We start from the raw sequence: 20,252 nt of genomic DNA, 5'->3' as shown, positions 1-20,252 counted from the left end.
ACCAGCGACCCTTCAGTTGCTAGACGGCCACTCTACCTCCGAGCCTTGCCCCCCCTGAAGGTAATATTTAAAGCCATTAACAGATGCAGTACAGGCTTGTGTTGTATTGACAAGTCGTCCATTGGTCTGGCCGGGTGTCTGCAGCGAGGCCCCTGAAGCAGATCGAGCACCAGCACAGTCGGAGTGTTTGGCGGCGTCATGGCGGCAGCTACAGACACCGTGAGAATGTCTCGGCTCGCCGCACCTTTGAACCTCCGACGCCTTCGACGGCGTTAACAATTTAACCAAAGCACACATGCAGATGTGTTGGTTCATGCTGCCGGACCAGTGACACACCAGAGTCCTGTAATGATTCCACGGGGAAAAAAGTCAATTAAACCCCCTCTGACAACGGTTTCTATGGTAACTGAACATACTTGGCCTCAGGTCCCATGAAACTACAACAACATCTTTATTTAAAAACACCTCTGAACTTTAAGACCTTTAAATCAGAACAGAAGCAAAGTGTTTTTAAAAGAGGAGGGAAATAAATTCCCTTGTTTGGGAGGACAGACTGCGAGGTTTTACGTCGCTCTGGCCGGGAGAGTGTACGTTCCATGGAGCAGAGGAATATTGGAGAACTCTCAGGTCAAGCAATGATGGAGAGTGACTCCAAGTGTGGGAAAACTGAGCTGTGAGAAAACTCTGACACCTTCACTAGGCTCCGACCACCCAGCGACTGCTGGTTTGAATAAATCCATGTGAGGCAGCAGCTGTTAACCTGTCATTACTGAGGATAACCTGAAGAGCCTTGCAGCAGCCCTGTCATCAATTATTAAAAGAGAGAGGACATCAACAGGATTTTGTAACCTGCATTTTAAAAAGCAAAGGAGCCACTCGTTTACAAAGATTTGGTAATAATTGACCACGACTGGCGGCTGCTTTGCTCTGCTCGCCACAAACACGTAACCACGGCTGCCTGCGTGGACACCACTGCTGCTCCATCAAACACGTCGACGTAGAACTTTAGACAAGCCAGACCTGCCCCCCATGGGTCACCGGTTGATTTCAAACACGTCAGTAACACGATCAAGAGCTCCTGGTGTTCACCGCGTGTAAAACATGGAATGAAGCGACTGTGCAGCAAGATGAGGGAGCTAAAGAGGCTCCAGACAACCTGACTGGAAAAAGCCGAGTCAGCAGCCCGGTGACCAACCTAAACATGGCTGCTCCTCTGCTCCTTCCTGGTGTTTTCACAGCTGGAGGGAAAAAAACTTCATTTGGAGATTCTGGAGGTCTGAAAGGTAACATTCATGGTTGTATTATGTTTGTTCTCATTTCAAGGTGAGTGGCTGGCAGGAAGTCAGAGTTTGGTTTGTGTTGCTGAACTGTGGGGTTCTGAGATTAACCCTTCACACACCCAAGCACTTCCATAGACACAGGGATGTGTCTGCATGGGTCTGAAGGCACGCGTGAGGGAGCGACCCCGCCATGACATCACAATGCCAGGGATGGAGTAACTTCAGTAAAGTTAGAATAATCTCTTTCACTTTAAAAATACTCCCTGACTAAGAGGAAAGCACTCAGAGAGTACGTCCCCCGCACCAAGGTGAACCTCTGGACCCTGGTGCCACTAGGTGGCGCCGTGACTCGCATTCAGCTGGGAGACGACTTCAGGGCGAGAAGTTTGATGAGGACCTAACCATGTGGTGTCCAGTTACAACCCTTTCCTGTTCTGTGGTCCATTATCAAACATGGCCGCCCTGCCATGAACGCTGTATCCAAACTCTCAGTCCTCACGGTGACACAGCACCAAGTGACCCAGCACCAAGTTCTGACTGAACCTGAGAGGTTCTGGTCGGCCTGCTAGGAGAGTGAGCGTGTACAAAAGAAGGAATCATGTCATTTCCTGTTGCCAGCAGTTTGTCTTGGTGCCAGACCCAAACGCTCCGCCCTGTTTGGTGAATATCACCCATGCAGCTCCATACTCCAGCGTCAGGGTGGGCGATTCTGGGGTTGTGTACTTGTGTATGTGTACACCGATACTCTACGTGTTTGTGTATTTGTACACCGATACTCTACGTGTTTGTGTATGTGTACACCGATACTCTACGTGTGTGTGTATGTGTACACCGATACTCTACGTGTTTGTGTATTTGTACACTGATACTCTACGTGCAGGTCAATTCCACGAGGGACGATCGAGGTTCCGTTGAGTCACTCAGCACCACCTGAAGACAAAATGAAATCCAGGCAACATGTCTGCTCTTTCAGCCTGTTTCTCCCAGACTCAACTGAGGTCTGGAGACTCTGAGTTTTCCTCTGAGTGCTGCAAACTCAGCCAACAAGGGGGGGGGGGGGGCAGGCCTGCCACCTTCCAGCCCACCTGTAGGGGAGAGAATCTCGCGAGGATTATCATGACGCTGGGAAGACGATAAAACAACACACTCTGACGTCATCATGCCGCTATCAGGGTTCGTCACGCATCTCCGCGGTGAGGTCAGACCGCATCCACTCGCGCTCCACTCCAACAAGCCCCCTGACAGACATCACTCCGGGCAAACTTCATCCTGGGGCAGGAGGAAGTGACGTAATCACTATGGCAAAATAAAACGGCCGGTCGTCTCCTGGACCGCGGCTGATGCGGAGAGGCAGCGCGGAGGCATCACGGAGGGAAGCGGACTCCTGCAGCGTCATCGGACAGGTCAGTGGCTTCCGCTCCCCGACGCCGGCAGACGTTTGTGCGCGAGCCGTCGGTTGAAGGTCAAAGCTGTCGAGCGACTCAGAATGAAGTGCTAGAGTACCGCGAGACGACGGCGGAGACGGTCAGGACGGGGACGCGGACGGGGACGTTTCCTCCTGCTGAACATGAGCCACCTTTGACGTTTGTTGCTCCTGTTGCTAAGCTAATACCTGGAGCACGAGCAGGGGTCCGGCTTCTCCACCTGGCTGCCCCGCGGTCGGTGCTGCTCACCGGTCAGAGCCTGTGGGTGTCACCGCGTCAAAGCGCGCCATCAGGAGGAAAGCCGGTAGTCACGTCCTGCTATCGGCTTTCCAACCCCGCTCCGGCTTCGGGTCGACCCCGCGGGAGGACGGACGTGACATTGACGCGCAGGAGCCTGCGGTCCCAGGAGCTCAACCGCTGTGACCGAGTCAGCTCGGGGCAGCGGACCTGCAGCAGGTGAACCTGGCAGCAGAGCGCGTTCAGCAGCCAGGTTCTGAAGAGCTCCTGCAGCTGCGTCCATGATTCAGGTGAACGCGTCTGATGTCACTGGTTTCATGCGTGCGAAGGACACGAGCTCAGTCTACCTCCACCTCTGGAGGTGCGACCAGGTCCTGAGGGGTGAATTACTGCCGTCGCGCTTGAGGAGACTCCGTCTGTCTGAGGAGTAGCAGGGAGGAGAGGAGGCCCTCCTGTCATTCGAATGTCTGTTTACGGGTCAATGTCACGACCAGCAGACGCCAGCCGCGCTCACCTCCCTGAGGACCAGAGGTCCCCTGCTGCAGTCTGGGCCTGCAGCTCAGCACAGTGCGCTGCTGTTCCAGAGAACCATTGTTCTCCTCCTGTTCCCATGTGCTCTGACTCCCCTGCACCCCCATTCCTCCACACTTGCCCCCCCCCCCCCCCACAAGTATTTTAGAAAATTCTCAAATCCTCAAATTGTAATCAGGGTCATTCAGGAAAAAATGGACAGAGTTTAATTAATATCTTATTATGAATGATTTGCTTTGTTTTTATTAGTTTATCAACTCAGTGGTTCCACTGTATCGGAGGGACTCATTCTTCTTCTGCCTTTATTCTTTTTTTGTGGAGATTGAAACAGTAATGCTGAGATGTTTGCAGGAATCTGTACTAAACCAGGATGTTTTCCTGAGTCTGTCAAATGTAGAATATCTGCAGCACCACAGTACAAAGAACTCCATCACCCTGGAACAACATTGTGACACTCAGTAGCAGACACTGCCCCTCCTGTGGTGGCGCTGTAGAGGTCAGGCCTCCTGTTATAAAGCAGCTTTATGGCTCACTAGAATTGACCAGGAAAGAAGAAAACACCCAAACATTTGTTGGTGCATTGACTGAGGAGGACGCAGGCACGCAGCGGTCCAGCGGTTCAGTTCACGCTCCATTTCCTCTCTCGAAGGGCAAAGTAGAACTTGACCGGCAGTTTTGGGGCAGACGCTGATGTGTGTGTCAGATATGTGCTGGAGGCGGAACATACGATGAACATCTCTTCCTGTACAAAATGATGGGCGCCACTGGAGCACAGCACGCTCCCATAAGTCTGACATCGACCCGCCCATCTGATTATTGAGCAAGTCTTAATATTCTGCGCTACCTGAAACCCAACGCCATTTCTACCTGCTTCCCATCGGGACGCCGATTCCTCCTGGCCAGCGCCACTCTAGATCCTCGCTACAGCGTTGAGTTTGTTCCGCTGCTGAACTCCTGTCCCGATGTCCACCAAACCTCTGATTCACCTCATTTCGGTTGGCGGTGCCATGACTACATTAAACTCTGCCCACAAGTGACCGTTTCCACAAGGCCGCCCGCGCTCCACCGCCCTCGGCGTGCCCTTCTTGAGTGGAAGTCCTTTTTCAGTGCTTCGTGCAGCAGTTAAAAGTGCACTTGAACCCAGATTGGGTGGAGCTGTTGTTTACCACCTGGCTGTTTGCTGAAAGCAGAGCCTCTGCAGCGGCGTAGTGGCGGATGCTGTGGTCATGGCACAGGTGATTGAGATGTTGCTAACAGAAGTCGCGTCTCACACGTTCTCTCGCTGCAGCTTCACTAACAATTATGAAGGTACCAAGACCAAGGAAGCTCCGTGTGCAGCATCTTGGACCCTTAAAACACGAGGGTGGTGGCTGCATCACAGCCCAGAACATAAACCTCAAGCACGGGCAGTCGTGAGGACTGGAGAGATGCACGGAATTGTACTGACGTTCGTACCCAAATAAATCAACAACGATGAGATGATCCGCTCACGTGAAACAAGTTCTCACTCACAGTTCAAAGATTCCTTTGACTGCATCGTAGAGAAAAGCGAAACTACTCCATTAGAAGTACTTGTGTAGTAATACTACCTTGGACACCTGTCAAAGGCTGTGGATATGAAACTTGTGTCAGGATCATGGGGGATGTTCTCGTGACCTTGCAACGCATTGACCGACCTATGACTGACAGGTAGGGCCGTCCAGAGGAGGACGAACACAATGGTCATCCGTGCGTTCCACTTCTCTCGCTCTCAACGCAGTACAATCAGAGCATCGACCTTTCTGGAGGGAGTTTTAAGAGTCAGCAGGGCTCAGCTTGATTCTTTCCAGCAACTTCTAGAGTCCCGCAGGTTCTCAGCAGTGTTGCCAGCTTCACGGCCTCTGCAGGTGTGTAGATGGAGTCATCCGTCATTCAGGTGCAGGGACATTGGTGCTGATGAACAGGAGAGAATGTCAGTTAGTTCTGTGTGTGGTTCAGCATTGGACCAAACACCCTCGTCTGTTCCAGTTCAAGGGCTCACACTGCTCTGTCCTGGTTTAGCACGGCGACGACAGGCTGTTCCTGCAAGAAGGGCGTTACTCAAGGTCATCTACTATCGCTCTTTAACACGTGTCTAGAAATCCGGCAATGGAGATACAAGACCTGCTAGAGGCAGATAGCTGCCCCCTTGATGTCTTGTGCACTCAGAGTTGGGATGTCGTTCATGCTGAGTGTGTGGGCATACGTCCTTTCATATGGCTGATATGTGCCGATCTCCCAACAAAGAGTGAAAGAGCAGCTAATCTGATTAAAGTATTAGCTTTGTTAAGGCTCGGTATGTTTGGTATGTGAGATTACAGACATACCTCTGCCCACCTTAGTGAGCAATTAGCTCTACAAAGCAGCTAAGTCTTGGCTAAAGTCCTTCTGTCCACTGGCTGTTGCAAGGCCTGAGTTAGGCAAATATGAGGCTAGACTTTGTGAGTGACCTTTACAGCCAATGCACGACAGCATGTCATGTAGTGTGTTTGTAGTGCCTCTCAAGGTTATAGTCAAGTCGGGGGGGGGGGGGGCGGGGGCTGTCAGAGTCCAGGAACTGTTCTAAAGTTAGCTGGTCTTTATGGTGCCCCAAGTGTTCTCTGAGCTGAGGTATTCTATGGCCAGGCTCCCACACGTCTACCCTCGTCTGTTTTATTCAAGCAGAGCCGGAGCACGGGCCTTTTTATCCTTGCTATCTTGGAGAAATGCTGTTGGAGTTCAGCCGGGCCATGTTCTGGTGAAGCGAATGAGGACAGGCCTGTCTGCCCTGCATTTGTGTCCCCTTGGCATTTGCCCACACAAGCTCTCCTCACGCAACGGATCTCATCCAGTGGAGCTTGTAAATTGGCCTGTAGAGGTCATGGCGTTTTTCTCTACGCAGTGCAACCCAGCGGGCCAGCTTTTTACCTTCTATCTCATGACTTTGTTGACAATAAGTCTGCAATTGGGTTTAAAATCTCAAACCCACTGTCAACAAAGACGGGTTTGGAGTGTTTTACTTTGTCCAAAGTGCAGGCGGCGTGATAAAAGTTTAACTCCGAGGCCACAGAGGGCTCACAGGTTGACTGTTGAGGTGCTGGATTAAGCTCCTTCAAGGCTTTTGGTCGTTGCTCTCAAGGTCAGACAGGTTAAAGGTGATCTGTCTGCTCTCTTCAGCACAACTGGGATTAAGGTTTGAGAGCTCACTAAGCTAGAAGGTTGGTGTTAAAGTGGGAATGTGTGAAACACAGCTATTCATTTGCTAGAGGATTTCACGATGAATAACCTGACGGAGAGTGTGCCATGTCAGTTGGGTGACTGGTGGTGTTCGTAGGTGAGCTGCCAGTACAGCAACAATAAAAACTCAGTGAAATGGGTATCATTGGTGCTCCCTCTTTGTCTCTGTCCTTCAGTCTCTCCTCCTTTCTCTCTCTCTTTATCTCTGTCCCTCTTTCCTTCTGTCTCTCTGTCTTCCTCCATTCTCTGTCTTTGTCTCTGTCCTTCAGTCTTTCCTCCTTTCTCTCTCTCTTTATCTCTGTCCCTCTTTCCTTCTGTCTCTCTGTCTTCCTCCATTCTCTGTCTTTGTCTCTGTCCATCAGTCTGTCCTCCTTTCTCTCTCTCTTTATCTCTGTCTCTCTCTCTCCTTCTGTCTCTCTGTCTTCCTCCATTCTCTGTCTTTGTCTCTGTCCTGCTCTCCTGCTCTCTCTCCGTCCCCACTGATCCTGGATCTGCTCCACCTTCCTGCTGGTAAAGGAAAGTTCTGGTGGCTGCTGTTGCAGGATGTGCTGCTGATGGAGAATTGTTGGGTGGAGGTTCATTGAAGGAGGGAGGTGCTGGACCTGCTCTACTTGGACAGAGTCAGGACAGAACTAATACAAATAAAACAGACCTGACTGTGATGAGCAGGTGCCTTTGGGAGGTGAATGTGTCATTTAAAAGTTTTTGCTTTATCCAAAATTCACGCCACTCTAAACATGGAGAGACGGACACAAAACAATAAAACGCAGGTCTCTTTTCTGTTCAGTGGCAGTGGCAAGTACCTTTATGATGCTGAGTGTCTCCACTGCTGCCCAGCATGAATTACTGGAGCAACGGGATGTATTTTTAACATTGATTTGTCTAAACTGCACTTGGAAAAAAGACTCCAGTTATTTTTGTGCATTTGTCCTCCTGAAAGGATATCAGTGTCGCTGCAGTGGAAGTGAAGAGTGAGTGTTCAGCACTGCGGCTCTGAAGAGTCGCTGGGGTTTAGCTGATGTCTGGATGAGTCCTAGCTTATTCTGCTTGTTTCATCATCACACAAGGAATTTTCACTCTTTTATAGAATATATTTGATAGAATATACTCTGTTATTAGTTCATGTCTTATCACAAAGGGCATCGGGGGAGGAGGTCAGTGGTTCTACATGTCACTGAACACAACAGATTTCCTCTTTCTTCAGATATGTAATGTTGTCCTGGTCTCAGACTGCTGTGGGGATGTGGCACAGAGCTGCCGGCGGGTCTCTGTGGTGGGGAGGCACCTGACTCAGCCTCTCTCCTGAGGATGAGCCCATGCTGTCCCTCTTCACGCCGCTTATGGGTTTCATAATTTAAGAAAACATGACGAGGACTTGTGTTTCAGGTGCCGCTCTCTTGGTAGATGTGAACTTGGCTTTGTTTGGCTCCTCTTGTGAATCAAAGTCAGTGGGAAGCTTATTATTGTTGTCATATTCTGGTGGTCTAGTTCACATCGAGGCTCGTGATGACGCAACACAGTGGCTTATTGTGCCCTGGAACAATGGTGCCTGTCGAGGAAGAAGGAGTGGAAACAGCATAGTTATTTGGACAAGAGGTGGGACATGTTCTCACCCCAGAAGTGAAACTAGCACACTATATGCTCCATATGGAAGTCAAATTTAGTAATAAACTTTTGACTTGGTTTGAGTTGCCTGTTCTCGCCACCATCCTGCAGTCTAAAAGTCTTGACTTACCTTATTTGCTTTTCCTTTTTTAGACTCCCAACAAGCAACGATGGACCAGGCGAGGTCAACCATATCTAAAATTGTGAGTATTGTGGGATTTATTGGCAAGCAGTCTGAAGTGGTGATTAGCAATTTTTGATTTGGTGCTCAACTGGATCATTGATGGGTCGAAGGCGTCTTTTTATAGGTGAAATATTTGAGAGAAAACTTTCATAAAATAGAAGGATTGAAGAAGTCACCTGTGTAGTGAAGCTGCACACAGAAGAAAAAGAACTTTGTCTCACAGAGGAGGAACAGAAGCTACATGGATGATGTCTGTCTGTCCGCGACCATGTTGACATTGGGTTGGTCTGTAGTTTCACCATCAACAGACATTCTTCACTCTTTCATCTTGCATTTCCAACCCTTTGGAAGATGTACAGTATATGAACATGAAAAAGATTTAGAAATGTGAAATATTTGTACAAATACACTCTTGGTGATAGAATTCCAGGTTTGATGGCCAATATTGTTTATCTTTGTAGACATCCAAAGCTAAACAATCCAGCTCTGTTTTCTCTTGTTTTTTTATTTGATCTGTAATTAACTTGGTAGAACCTGTTCTCCTGAACATTGATGACCTGGCCAGGAGGTGCCAGAAACAGCAAAACAAATATGATTAACACTAACTATACAGACACAGTGAAGTACAAGCCGGTACATGAAGTACAAGCCGGTATATGAGAGAGAGAGATCCTCTTGTGTTCTTGTCATCCCAGTTTAATGGCGAGCCACGCTCCTACACGCGATTCAACTTGACTGAGAACATGGAAGGAGACAACAGCCAGGTGGAGATGAAGCTGTCAGCTGACATGGATGAGGAAGTAGGGGTCAATGGTGTGGGAGACCACCTCAATCACAACTCTACCCACAAACCCTACATGGCCCAAAAGTTTGGACGCTCACCCAAGAACCTGTGTTTCCTGGCAGCCACGGTCCTCCTGATCTTCATCATTGGTAAGCAGGGTTGTTGAGTGGAGCCTACTGAACCCAAAGGAAGACGAGCTAAAGTGATGTGGCGTTCCTCAGGGGTCTGCTGTTGGGCCACAACTTTTTAGTGTTAACCACCACTGGTTTCATTACAAGACATCGGAATCTGTTGCTATGGTGATGAAATCTTGCCATTTATGGGATCAGTCATGCTCTCTTGATTTATTTTAGTCATGAGTGCCTGTGTGTTATGAATTAGTCTAAGCTTGATTGGTTTTCATAGGACTCAAAAATAATTTTTGAATCTTTTTTTTCTGTCAATTAACCATGGAACAAGACAGGAAGCACTCAGTACTTGGTACAGTTTGGTTTGGACTTTCTGACTTCTCAGAAAGTTTGATCTGATTGACCAAAAGAGATGGTCTCAGTCTGGATCAGCCTGAACTGGGGCTTAGTTCCTTCACAACATATTTTGGATGGTTCGGATTTACGGACCATTTACAGGAAATCGTAGCAGAACTAGTGGTTGCTAGTATGACTAATAATGATATCATGGTGGCAACGAGTTGACCCACAAACCCACCCACATACCAATCAATGTCTAGCGACCCACATAGCTCATGTTGACAGGAAGTGAGAATGCCCTGGTGCTTTAGGATAACCGCACTGTGAAACCAAATCAAACGTATATTTTGTAACAAGCATGGTAACGTGGCTTTAGATGTTGATGGCAACTCTCAGACGTGAACTCTGAGGTTCAAGAGGAGCGTCACCAGTCATCTGAAAACGTCAACTTTACTTTGATGATGTGTCTCTGGGCAGAAGAGACTCATGTTGTCTTTAAGCAGTCATGTTCAAGTACTGGCATGGTGTGGTTATTTCAAAATGTCCTTTACTGGGTGTGCGTGGAAGTGCTTTGTCAGGTTGTTGAAGGTTTGCTCACTGCCATGGACAGTTGGTGTAGCCGTTCAAAATGCTGCCTTTGCAGTTTGGGCTGTAAATTAATGCCCTTCAGTCCCTCCTGGGCTTTTTCGTCCCCCATTGTCTGGTCTCTGGTTTCCCTCATTTGAAGCTGCTGCTACTTTCAGGGTACCTGATTGGCTACCTGGCCTATCGGAAGAGGGACTGCGATCCTGGCTGTGCAGTCCCTACGTTCGCGTTTGAGAGTTCTGCGGTCCATGAGACAGGTGCTGCCCCACTCATGGACTGGGACGATGTCAAAAGCCTCTTGTCCCAAAAACTGAGTGAATCCAGCCTCCGAGCAGTCTTCAGGTGATCAGAATCCCCTCACCCTGCCTGTGGGCCGTGCTGTCTCTTTCCAAACAGAGTGATTTTCTGTCATTTGTATGAGCTGGCATGACATGTTTTGATGCCTTATCGTCCTCCTCCAAGTGATTTTTCGAGTGTCAGCCACCGTGCCGGTTCTCCAGGCGACGAAGATCTGGGGAACAAGGTGATCAAGAGGTTTAAAGAATACAGCATGAAAAGCTGGAGTGACGAGCACTTCATTAAGGTGCAGGACCGGCCAGCTTCCGGCTACAACAGCTATGTTTTCAAGAATCAGAAAAAGCAGCTTCTCGATGGATTTCTGTCCTATAGTGCCACTGGAAAAGTGACGGTAATCCTCATGAATCTGAATACATGCAGAAATTTGGTTGAATTGTGAAATTTCAGTTCAATTTAAGCTGTGTGGTTCAAATATTTGCTTGTTTTTGACCCAGGGTGCTGTCCTGTGCGTGAACTACGGTCGGGACGAGGACTTCATGTTGCTTCAGCGCATGAACGTCAACCTGAGTGGTAAGGTCATGTTGATCAGGACTGGGAAGATCAGCTTCGCAGAGAAGGTAGGGCTTTTTTAAACTTGCTTTCTTTTTTCCCCAAATTGCTTTAAAGAACATGATTTTTCTACAACGTATGGAAACACTCTGTCTGTACAGGTCGCCAATGCTGCCAAAGTGAACGCCTCTGCTGTGCTGATCTACCCAGACTTCAGTGACAAAGCCATCGGAGACAACACCCATTTTTTCGGACATGTGAGTCTGGATGGTCGTATATAAGTGCACATGATTTAATATTTGTGGACTTATTAGGTTTTCAGTGTACAGTTGAATGCACCCTATTGGTGTACTCCTACAAAGGATAGCCTATCCTGACTGAATGTGAATATTGTGCTAAACTAGCATGCATGCATGCCCACAAGCACAGAGGTGACACATTCCTGCACGTCGTGGTAATTCATCAAGAATTGGAACAGTTTGTGCTAACAGAGAGCAGAGGACAGCTAGTGTTCAAAAACAGGAGGAAGCAGGACAAAACAGGACTGATTTGAGAGGAAGGAAAGAAGGTGATGAATGCAGACCTAACAGTCTGCTCCTGTGCTGAGTATCGTCTGCATGCTCTGCCATGCTGTCATGGAAGCAACACATCATTTATTATCCCTGAGTTTGTTTCAATGATCAATAATAAACACAACTGATCAAGACAAGGGTGGGTTTTAGTTGCGTTGTGTTGTCCTCCACTTATCCTGGTCCGGGTCGCAGGGGCAGCAGCCTCAGCAAGGAAGCCCAGACTATCCTCTCCCCAGACACTTCCACCAGCTCTTCCAGGAGAATCCTGAGGCGTTCCCAGACCAGCTGAGAGATAAAATACCTCCAGTGTGTCCTGGTTATGTCCTTGGTTGGACATGCCTGGAACACCTCCTGAGGCAGGTGTCCAAGACGCGTCCTCACCAGATGCCTGAACCACCTCCACTGACTCCTCTACCTGGAGGAGCAGCAGCTCTACTCTGAGTCCCTCCTGAAGGACTGAGCTTCTCACCCTGTCTCTAAGGGAGAGCCCAGCCTCCCTGAGGAGGAAACTCATTTCAGCCGCTTGTATTCAGGATCTTGTTCTTTCAGTCATTACCCAGAGCTCATGACCACAGGTGAGGGTTGGAACGTAGATTGACCAGTTAAAAGAGAGCTTCGCCTTTTGGCTAAGCTCCCTCTTCACCACAACAGACCGGTTTAGAGCTTGCATCGCTGCCCCAATCCACCCTAAAATCTCCCGCTCCATCCTACCCTCACTACCATTACTTGTTTCACTCTGTAGTTTGTCCTTGGTGTCTCTCAGTCTCTCTGTTTCCTCAGATCCACCAGAGCTCCATCTCTCTGCTCCAACCGCTATCTGCATCAACCCCCCCCCCCCATTCCCTACTATTACACCAGCCTGCGCTCCCCTTCCATGAACCAGTCTACCATCCAGTCCCCCATCAAGCTGGCTTGCTCTCCCTGCCTCCCCTCCCATGAACCAGTCTGCCATCCAGTCCCCCATCAAGCTGGCTTGCTCTCCCTGCCTCCCCTCCCATGAACCAGTCTACCATCCAGTCCCCCATCAAGCTGGCTTGCTCTCCCTGCCTCCCCTTCCATGAACCAGTCTACCATCCAGTCCCCCATCAAGCTGGCTTGCTCTCCCTGCCTCCCCTTCCAGAAGCTTCCTTCTTCAACTGTTATTCAAATTTCCATGTTTCCTTCATTCTGTGTTATAAACTGTTTTCTTGTCTGTAACAACATCTCCTGCACGTCTGTCCGTCCTGGGTGAGGGATCCTCCTCCCCTCCTCACCCTGAGGTTTCTCAGATTTTTCCCTGTTAAAGGTTTTCTATGGAGTTTCTCCTCAGTCGATGTGAGGCTCTGAGGGCAGAGGATGTTGTTATGATGCCATAAAGCCTGGAGACAAACTGGTGGGGAAAACAGGCTACAAAGAAAACTGCCTTGCCTCACTCATGAACGAGATCCTGAGATACTTGAACTCCTCCACCAAAAAAAAAAGAAAAAGAACTCCTCCACCTGAGGAAGGACCTCCCCCCCGACCTGGAGAGGCCTCAGACTTGGAGGTGCTGATTCTCATCCCAGCCGCTTCACACTCAGCTGCGAACTGTCCCAGCAAGAGCTGGAGGTCGTGGCCTGATGGAGCTAAGAGGACCACGTTATCCACAAAAAGCAGAGACGACATCCTCCTGCCACCAAACTCGACCCCCTCCACCACCCAGCTGCGCCTACAAATTCTGTCCATAAAGGTTATGAACAGAACCGGTGACAAAGGGCAGCCTTGGTGGAGTCCAACCCTCACTGGGAACAAGTCCGACTTACTGCCAGCAACGCGGACCAGACTCTCACTCCTTTGGTACAGAGACTGAGGTCATAATACGGTTGCAGAGACGTGTCAGCCATGACAGCCATACAGCATCCAGAGCCTTGAGATACCTGGGGTGGAGCTCAGTCATCATGGAGTTGTTTGACTGCCTCGGCCACTTTTGCCTCAGAGATTGGACGACCCCCCCCCCCCCCCCTGTTTCCTCTATGGAAAACGTGTTGGTGGGATTTAGGAGTTCCTCAAAGTATTCCTTCCACTGTCCAACTATCTCTCCAGTTGATGTCGGCAGCAAGTTGCCACCTTCCCTCCCTGAGGTGATGGACATCAGTAAACCATCAGGACAGGAAGAAGCTGTAGTTTGGGAATGAAAGTGAAGCCCCAAAACGTTTTTTTCCACATTTTTTTTCATTTCAAGTTCAGAATCATTGAATTATGTTGCTGGGATTATCCTGAGGTCATTTATTGGAAGAAAATGATTGCACACAGGTTCCTAAAGTCTGAAATACTATGTTACCCTATTAGCCCTTAAACGTCATTGTGAAGTCTTGAATTTGAAAACGTGCCACAAACATTTGATCTTCTTTATGAATCCATCTTTTCATTTATTTTTGACAGAACAAGTTGAGCTCTCACTCTCTGATATGACTAATCTCTGCATCTACCACTCAAACTAAAACTATTTTTTGACTTTATTCTTCCTGTTTGCAAGCTGTGGACGAGTCTTACCACCCCACAGGACTGTGCACCTCCTACCTTTATACCTGGCTGTGGTGCCTGACAGCAAATGATGATCTCTCCAAACATCAGTCTTGGTTATTGTTAAAAATGATCTTGAACAGGTCTACATACTCTCTATGACACATGCTACTAAAACTTTTGTCCACTGTCTATCTGACCGTCTCCTGTGTCTCTCAAAGGTCCACCTGGGTTCAGGTGATCCCTACACCCCAGCTTTCCCCTCCTTCAACCACACCCAGTTCCCACCTGTTCAGTCTTCAGGCCTGCCAAATATCTTGGCTCAGACCATCACAGCAAACATGGCTTCCAACATTCAGAGGTACGGTCTTCCTCCTGACTGCTGCAACTGACACGGTCCCATCATGGAGCAGAGTTCATGTAGATGTCTGTGTCCCACAGGGAACTAGGGGGTCTGGACTCCCCAGCGGTGTGGGGACTCTACTCCAAACTGGGAGCAGAGAGTGATGTCATCTCTGTGGAGGTCAACAATGTCCTGGCTGAGAAAAAGATCAATAATGTCTTTGGGGTCATCGAAGGCTTTGTGGAGCCAGGTAACGTGTGGCACACGTACAATTGGAGACCCACGAAAGGACTTGAATATGGCTGAAGACCTTGTTTCACTTCAGATCGTTTTGTGGTCATCGGTGCCCAAAGGGACGCATGGGGTCCTGGGTTTGCAGCGTCGACTGTTGGTACCAGCGTCCTTGTTGAACTGGCTCGTTCCATCTCAGCCATGGTGCACAATGGTAGGTTGCAGGTGGTGGCTGGTATTGGTTTTGAGGGGAAAATTGTGTAGGTCCTCTGCTGAACACCGGGAGCCTTGGATCAGTGGGCCTTTGTTTCCCTCTTGGACAGATGGATTCAAACCCAGGAGGAGCATCATCTTTGCCAGCTGGAGTGCAGGAGAATATGGGAGTGTCGGTGCCACCGAGTGGCTGGAGGTAGGAATTACATGCTGTGTTTTTCTGGATGGTACCATGACCAGTATTATTTGGTACTGACATGGGATTGGTTCAGAGGTATCGATATGCACTCTGACAAACAGTGACGACATATTCAGGTTCAGTTCAGCGTAATGTAGCCTGCAAACGTCCCCCTGATGACATCAGAGCTGCCGGCGCCATCCGGACGTGAGCAGCACCTCAGAAAGATCCCGTAGCTTCTAACTCTCTGAGAGATCGTAGCTGAAATGACGGCACAGACGAGAGCCTGGTTGTTGATAGGCTAACAAATCCAGAGTGGCAGCATGAGCCAACGAGGCTAATACAACTAACGAGTTAGTGGCTGTTCAGTAACGTTGCCCTTCCTGATGGCTCCCAGCAGAGGTGGACCGATGAGTAACGGAGGGCGGCTGCATTGTGAATTGAGCCCATAGATAGTTGGGTGAGTGTAGTGGAAGTACCTCCTACCATCGCTGAGGCCTTTCCGTCCAAAATGTTTTCTTTGAGCAGAACTCTGCCACGTCTCATCCTGAGAAAATCAACTTGTAAACAAACGCATTGGCTCGGTGCGGCCATCTTGCCCCACCCACTCCTGAAAACTCTCCTTTTATCCCCTTGGTGGCTGTTGTCTGACGTCATTGTCGTCTCTGCATGTTTCGGTTACAAACAGGCGGCTCAGAGCAAATTGTAGAGGGCCCACATTCAGAAAGCAGCCAATTCTTTCAACTGCAAAAGGAAAACTGTCATGAATATTAGAAAACTTGGAGATCTTGACTCCTCCCGAGTAAATAGTCTGTCAGGATTAGAAGAACCAGTCTGGCAGGATAAGAGCTGCGAATTTGCCTCACAGCCTGTCGTGTCTTTACATTCTGTACCACACTATGGAGGAGAATCGGTTTGAGCACTGCTACGTGTGGCGACTGGTGGTGGGAGTGATAGAATGCTAACAACACCCATCCCAGTGAGCAGCTGTCGTGATTTCAGGTCTGCGCTCTGGTTGTTTGTCCATCCAGGGCTATCTCTCGTCTCTGAGCATGAAAGCTTTCTCCTACATCAACCTGGATGGCATCGTAGCAGGTAGGTGTGGCCAACGTTCTCCTACTCAACCCCCAAGAAGGTTTTTGACTGTCCACCATTTTGTCTATAGCTGTTATGTTGGCATAAATGATGTGTGTCTCCTCCAGGTCACTCCTCCTTCAAAGTGTCAGCGAGTCCCCTGATGTACAGTTTGATTGAAAGCACCCTAAGCGAGGTACATCTCTCCCACAGGTGGATGTAGAAAGCTGCATGCAGGATTGTCAGCCCTCTGTTACCTGCTAGTTCTGCCACAAGAGGGCGCTGGAGGCAAAAACTCTGGTCACAGAAGTCAGCTGGAAGGGTTATTAGTCCAGTGATGATTTGAAATGTAGGCGTCAGTCAGCTGCTGTGCCACGAAGAAGGATTTTTATTAAAGGAAGACAACTAAGAGACATGCAAGTCATAGAATATAAAAAGGTTGTGTACACGTCACCGACCAATGCAACTGTCCTCAGGTAACCAGCCCAACGAAGCCCATGTCTCTCCTCTCTCAATTTGGAATGGGCAACTGGGAGTCCCACATGTGAGTTTATTCACACGTCTCCACGCCATCCACATTTTTCTCAGTCGTATCACATCTACGTCTGGAACTTGGTGGCTTGCTGTCATTCTCAAGTTCTTCACCTGATCTTTAACAAACACACATTCGGAAAGTCAAACATGGCGTGTTTGTGTTGCAGGGTGAAGCCCCTGAGGATGGATGATGCTGCTTATCCTTTCCTCGCCTTTTCTGGCATTCCGTCCGTCTCGTTTGGGTTCACCTCTACTTATTCCGTGAGTCATCCTGCTGTGTTCCATGAAACCTGATGACCAGGAAAACCTCACGCATCGTGTGATCTTGCGTCTCGTCTGACCGTCACTCTCCCGTGTTTCAGGAGTATCCGTGGTTTGGCACGCTGCTGGATACTCAGGAGAAGCTGAACTCGATCACGCTCGACCAGACTCCCCAGCTGGCTGTAGCGGCTGCTCGCTTCGCAGGTCACATGGCTCTGAGGCTGGTCCACGATCATCTGCTGCAGCTGGACCTGACGAAGTACAATAAGTTGATCCGCAGTCATGTGGCACGGATCAACGCGGAAGTCAACGCAGTCCGACAGGTAGGCTTTGTTTCTGATCGCTCTGAGCCGGGGTTTGTGGTGTTCGGACCTCTTGGAGTAATTGGAGCGCGCGCGTGTTTCTAGGCGTGGCCCCGGCTGTTTCCCGAGGCTCTGTCGGTGAAGTGGTTGATGTCAGCGTCTGGGTCCTACAGCCGTGCCTCCCGAGGACTGGCGATGGACATCCAAAACAGCGACCTGGAGGACGTCGGCATGTGCCGCACCATCAACGACCGCATCATGATGGTAGAGCTCATGACGCTCATCCTGCATGAGTGGTAGAACCTCCTTAGGAGAGCTGTCAGTGTGAGGCAGAACTGCTGGAAGTGAATCACCTGTGTTAGGAACCTGGCGTGGAACACGTCACACACAAGCTGTTACGAGCATTTTTCAGATGCAGAAAATCTTAATGAATTTGATACAAACAGTCACATGACACTTTTGGGGGGATTTTAGAGTTTTACGTAACGTTCATCCTGCGTTTCTGCCCCTCGTCTCTGCAGGTGGAGAGGAACTTCCTGTCTCCATTCGTGTCTCCCACACAGAGTCCCTTCCGCCACATCCTGCTGGGCTCCGGCCCCCACACTCTCGAGGGCCTGTACCTCCACCTGAAGGCTCTCCAGGGTGAACAACCCAAGGATGACTGTGATGTGTTCCGTACCCAGTTTGCCCTGGCGACCTGGACCATTCAGGGCTGTGCCAACGCAGTCATGGGCCACATTTGGGCTTTCAAATATGACACTTAACCCCCCCCCAGCAGAGTTTCATCAGGGGCTGAACCTGATTCAGGAAATTAAACTTGATACAAATTATAATTTATATATAATAATAATAATAATAATAATAATAATAATAATAATAATAATGATGATACTAATAATGATGATGATAATATTAATTATAATAATAATGATAAATACACACTAATAATAATTATTCAAATCAGTTTATTTTCCTCTTACTGATATGCTCCTAAATATAAAGCCTTCCTAAATATTGAAACCTTCCACCTGAACAGAGGTTGGTGAGTAGGTCATGTGATCTACTGAGAGATTGAACTTGTGGTGCTTGACTGAATACCACGCCGTGAATCCTTTGGTGCTACCAACCACTACCCTCAGACGTCAGTTGACACCAGTCGGTCTTGAATGAGTTGAACACAGCGGAAAGCACAATGGAGTCAGGAAACGCAGCTCAGATTGTCAAAACACTAAAGGGCATTATGATAATAAGCTAATAATAACACTTGTTTACGTCAGCGTTACCATGCCAACCTGCTGTAGTTCTAGCCTGAGCTGGTCAGGATTTGTTAGGATAATCATATCATACAGAGCGCAAACATGCCGCTGCACCCTTTTCCAGAGACTCACAAGTTGTGGTACCACAACTGTTGTGTTGAAGAGAACACAACTAGAACCAGATCAGGAACGATGAGTAGAGGAGGAGAACAATATACAAACTAAGAATAAAGTTATGACTTAATCATCTCCTGACATGAGGGGTAAACCGTGGCACTGAAAGCATGCGTCTATTTATTGTGTTATTTATTTATCAGTGGCAGGGTTCACTATAAATAGTTTTTTATCGCCTTTTATAAGAAATGTATAATTATCGGGAGCAGTGCCTTCCATAATTATGACAGTTATACTGTCGAAATGACAAAAGCAGCATCTGCTAAAAGAAGTGTACATGCTGACCAAGCACCAGTGCCGAGCACACACACACACAGAGCGGCCACAGAGCTGAGGTGTCCACTCTACTGACCCTGGATCAGCCCCTGGCCTGCTGCTCTGCTCGGCCTGGCGCCTCGGTGCGTGTACACTCCTCATCCTGGCGCCGTTATCGGGAGCAGTGTCTTCCATAATGTGAAGAGAAGAAGAAGGTAGTTTTTGCCTACCAGTGTGTGTTGGTATCGGAGGCAGTGCCCTCCATATGTCACTGTAGGTGTGGACGTTTTTATTATCGGGGACAGTGATTCCCATAATCTTTGTATATAAATGCAGCACACAATGCTTCATCATCATCATCATCATCCTGAGAACCTTCTGAGATGCTTCCGTGGTTTCTTGGGTTCCTCTGAGAAGCTCCTGTCTGCCGCCTGCTCTGGGTTTCCATGATCAGTTCTGGGTTTCCTTTAGAACCCGTGTCACATTGTGTTTGTGTGCGTGTCTGGGCCTGATGCTGAAGGGCTCTTGCTTTGAGTGAAACATGCTACACGCGTGTTTGGGACAGTTAGGGTTACAGCGGCTGTGGCCCTGATCCCCACACGCCAAATGCTTTAGTTGTGAGTGAAGAACGTCCTGCCTCCCCGGGATGTTCCTCTGTTCTCAAGAGTTCTACGTGCCTTTGCCTCATGATAGCAGCGTAGCATCACACCTCCTTCTCCTGGGCTTCAGGGCTTCTGATGGTGCTTCTCTGCCTCTTTGTAGTTTAGTTTTTAAAATTTTATTGGGATTTTTTTTTTCTTGCCTTCTGCTGTCAAGCGTTACTGATGCTAAGGCGTAGCATGCTAAGACAGCTGAGCCAAAGTAAAGGTAAAACTGAGGAAGAGAAGCGGGTCCAGCAGCAGAGGAGGGTGGTGGCCCTGCTGGCTCCGAGGGGCGTGTTTCACATGATTCACTTGGAAATTGTTAACAGTGAGAATAGAGACAAAATAATTTTAGTGAATGAAGAACAAAGAACCTGGGCAACGAATGTGTTCTGAAATCGTTAGATGTGCGTTTTCTCCTCAGACTGTACACCCGTTTGCTTCGCTTCGTTTTGTTGCTGCAATAAACGATCACCTCACAGCTCCCGAGTGACCATGAATATTCATTTTCCGAGAGAGTGCGAGAACAAGTGGTAAATATTGGGGGGGCAGCAGATGGA

At 48.7% G+C, this 20,252-nt stretch overlaps 1 protein-coding gene across 2 annotated transcripts; it reads left to right on the top strand.

Annotated features, from left to right (window-relative positions):
- Positions 1–1,165: 1,165 nt before the first annotated feature.
- tfr1a (transferrin receptor 1a) lies at positions 1,166–20,176 on the top strand. 2 transcript variants are annotated; one of them, XM_086203026.1, is made up of 18 exons: positions 1,166–1,283; positions 8,465–8,514; positions 9,191–9,428; positions 10,490–10,673; positions 10,794–11,019; positions 11,123–11,245; positions 11,339–11,434; positions 14,452–14,591; positions 14,672–14,823; positions 14,899–15,018; positions 15,128–15,213; positions 16,227–16,290; positions 16,398–16,465; positions 16,746–16,813; positions 16,971–17,064; positions 17,166–17,387; positions 17,472–17,630; positions 17,888–20,176. In XM_086203026.1, exons 1-18 carry the CDS (start codon positions 1,202–1,204, stop codon positions 18,128–18,130), a joined length of 2,415 nt encoding a protein of 804 aa, XP_086059152.1. In that variant the 5' UTR covers positions 1,166–1,201; the 3' UTR covers positions 18,131–20,176. The 2 variants fall into 2 exon arrangements, with proteins under 2 accessions (XP_086059152.1, XP_086059153.1); XM_086203027.1 differs by lacking the exon at positions 1,166–1,283 and adding an exon at positions 2,553–2,683.
- The last annotated feature ends 76 nt before the right edge of the window (positions 20,177–20,252 follow it).

This window comes from Aulostomus chinensis, chromosome 5 (assembly GCF_037954235.1).
Source record: "Aulostomus chinensis isolate RoL2024-O1b breed Wild chromosome 5, RoL_Achi_v1.0, whole genome shotgun sequence".
NCBI lineage: Eukaryota > Metazoa > Chordata > Actinopteri > Syngnathiformes > Aulostomidae > Aulostomus > Aulostomus chinensis.
This window is presented reverse-complemented; position numbering and strand designations above follow the sequence as displayed.

What these genes read in the sequence shown, in the direction of transcription:
- tfr1a (XM_086203026.1), top strand. Translation starts at nt 1,202, where the DNA reads ATGGCTGCTCCTCTGCTCCTTCCTGGTGTTTTCACAGCTGGAGGGAAA. An exon ending in CGAAGGCTTTGTGGAGCCAG is followed by an intron (nt 14,824 to 14,898) that starts GTAACGTGTGGC and finishes GTTTCACTTCAG; the next exon opens with ATCGTTTTGTGGTCATCGGT. An exon ending in GTGCCACCGAGTGGCTGGAG is followed by an intron (nt 15,214 to 16,226) that starts GTAGGAATTACA and finishes TTGTCCATCCAG; the next exon opens with GGCTATCTCTCGTCTCTGAG.